Source organism: Lycium ferocissimum, chromosome 7 (assembly GCF_029784015.1).
Source record: "Lycium ferocissimum isolate CSIRO_LF1 chromosome 7, AGI_CSIRO_Lferr_CH_V1, whole genome shotgun sequence".
NCBI lineage: Eukaryota > Viridiplantae > Streptophyta > Magnoliopsida > Solanales > Solanaceae > Lycium > Lycium ferocissimum.
The window spans coordinates 27,797,448-27,800,123 of record NC_081348.1 but is presented as its reverse complement, the minus strand read 5'-3'; the positions used below and the strand labels follow the sequence as shown (position 1 = coordinate 27,800,123).

At 36.2% G+C, this 2,676-nt stretch overlaps 1 protein-coding gene across 1 annotated transcript; it reads right to left on the bottom strand.

The window, feature by feature from the left end:
• Positions 1-170: 170 nt before the first annotated feature.
• On the bottom strand, positions 171-1,081 carry LOC132062668 (ethylene-responsive transcription factor 1-like). The gene has a single exon (XM_059455201.1). The coding sequence runs from the start codon at positions 979-981 to the stop codon at positions 358-360; it is 624 nt and encodes a 207-aa protein (XP_059311184.1). The 5' UTR covers positions 982-1,081; the 3' UTR covers positions 171-357.
• Positions 1,082-2,676: the final 1,595 nt, after the last annotated feature.

Genomic DNA, 2,676 nt, shown 5'->3' with positions numbered 1-2,676 from the left:
TTGCAATTATATAGTTTTATGACATAACATATATAATGGGATATGTATGTGTGTGTATATATATATTTATTTGATTGTGAACAAAATTATTAGTGTATTGTATTCTAACTTGAGGTTGTTATAAAAAACGATCATAAGCTTAAAATCCTGAATCAACTTCTGCTCTAGAACATAATAACCGCTTAATAAAGATTTAAAACAACACATGAGTTTAAGAACGACGACATGGCGTCAACTAACATTAAAAAGAAAAATGTCACGAGATTAAGAGAAAGTACATAACTACATATACGAAGAACCCTGATGAGACTACTGTAATTGTTAAACACGAAGAAATTAAACCTGCTCTTAAATTTCTCACAATTGTACTAACATTTGTATGTTCCAACCACAAATCAATTTGGACTTAGCTATAGAGTTTATTACATCTATTTTCCTTCTTTTCCTTGTCCTATCTTCCCCCGACGAGGATGAAGAAGATGACTGCTGGGGCGAACGCATACGACGCTTCGCTGTCACTCTAGCCGGCTTAGGCATATCTGAGCCGATTAAGTGAGGAAAATTAAGCCGAGCTTTCGAACCTCGGATCTCGAAAGCGGCTTGGTCATAAGCCAATGCTGCATCCTCAGGAGTCTCATATGTTCCGAGCCACAGCCTCGCGCCTCTCCTATTCGGGTCTCTTATCTCCGCCGAAAACGTCCCCCATTGCCGTCGCCTCACTCCTATGTACCGTCTCCAATCTTGTGGCCCGTTTTCTTCACGGGCCACCAGAGGCCCGTTTGTTTCTTCCGCGGGCTCGGGCTTTATGTGGGATTCAGCTGAACTTGAGCTAGGACTATTAGGCAATAATGTGTTGTTTGAACACATTGGCGAAATATTTTCAGAAGAGTCGGAATAATCATTGAGAAGATGGTGTTTGATTGATTCAAGTGAATCAAGATCAGGTAAAGAGAAGGTTTCATCATCAGCTGGAATATTCATTTATTTTCTCTCATAAGGTTTTGGATCAATAATAGTTTCACTTGCTAGATGAATGAAATAGTAGAAACTGTACGGCTACTTATACATACTTGGTCTATCCATGTACCACACCAGACCCTATTTTCTGTTTTCCCCCCACAATATATGTAGGAGTTTCCGCGAATATTCCATTTTAAGCACCTGCATATTATGCTTATTATAAATTTCATTATTCTAGAGAAATAAGTAACGTGTTGATATTCTATTTTAAGTAATGAATGATTCCTTCTTGAAAAGTGAGTAAACAACCATACTTCCAAAAATTCATCACATTTATTTTAGATCGCGGGAATCTTTGCACGTTCATAAGGGAAATATTTTGTTTTGCTTGATATATATGTGTAATTTTTGGTTGATAGCATGAGCTGTCAAATGTCAGACGCATTGTATATTGTAATGTTTGTTACCTATTTTAGTTCTTGGAACATAGATGAGTAATGATTAGTCTCTCTGTTTAATTTCGGTTGGTTGAGGCATCAAATTATCGAAGTGTAGCAGGTTCATAATGTTTCACCTATAAATTTGTTAAAGGACAAGCTGCATTGTCCTTAATTTTAAGGTACCTTAGCATTTGAGAATGTAGAAACAATTTGAACCTCTATGATTGTTGGAGAATTCCATGTGATAGAATGAGTACAAAAAATGCTAGACGAGTTGTATCAACATCCTTACCCTGTTAACCACTTTGCTTTTAGCCATATATTTTCTTAATTATTATTTTCATCTTCTACTTCTTTTTTTTTTTTTTTTGGTTCTTTTTGCACAGGAATATCTTTAGATGTGGAGTTTTCTTTTTCTTCTCCTCCCACTTAAGTCTGAGTATGATTAATTCTATGTATGGTCACTCAAACACGGTTGAAAGCTAAGATTCACATGGGGTGTGTCATGTGTGATGCATAGCTAAAAAATGCCAATTACTGCTAAAATAAATATATACCAGCTATAATAAGTTGAACCCCTACCAATAATCTTATATATAAGTTGTTTAAGAAGAAGAGTCATTGATTCCTTACATTTTACCATTTCAGGCCCCTGCTATATATATGTATTTAAATTAGACTGCTCTTTCTTCCACCTTCGAAGAATAGAGGGGCATACAACCAAAAAAAAAAAAAAAGGGCAAAGGGGTCGGATCACCCTAGCTACGTTACTAAACAGTCGTCCGACTTCTTGGTGATCGAATTAAGCGAGGTTTTTACTGCTTTCTTCTCTCCATCACTCTTCGATTGATCATCTAGTTGCAACAAAGCAAGCTTAGGAATGAATCTGAAGAAACTTTAGATTTCTGTCTTATCTATTGATTAATATGAATCTCGAGAGTGGATAGTTGATCGTCACCTCCTTATCCTGGAGGCTCTGATCTGGCCGGGAAGAATCTCGATCATTTGGTCTCTTTCTTCTATTAAATAAAAGGCGAAGCAAATCGCAAGGAAAATAAGTAGTTAGATGACTGCCCCTTTGCACTCGACCGTTCTACGTTGCGTGAATAAGGTTTTAGTATGTATTGTCATTCTGGGGAGGTCACAACAAGTCGAGAGTCGAAGCTTTAGCATCAAACTGTTATAACAATAAAATTACAAAATTATTTTTCACATTAAGTAATTGAAATGTATCTTGTATAACAATAAAGACACAAAATTATAACAGTGCTGTCCA

What these genes read in the sequence shown, in the direction of transcription:
- LOC132062668 (XM_059455201.1), bottom strand. Translation starts at nt 981, where the DNA reads ATGAATATTCCAGCTGATGATGAAACCTTCTCTTTACCTGATCTTGAT.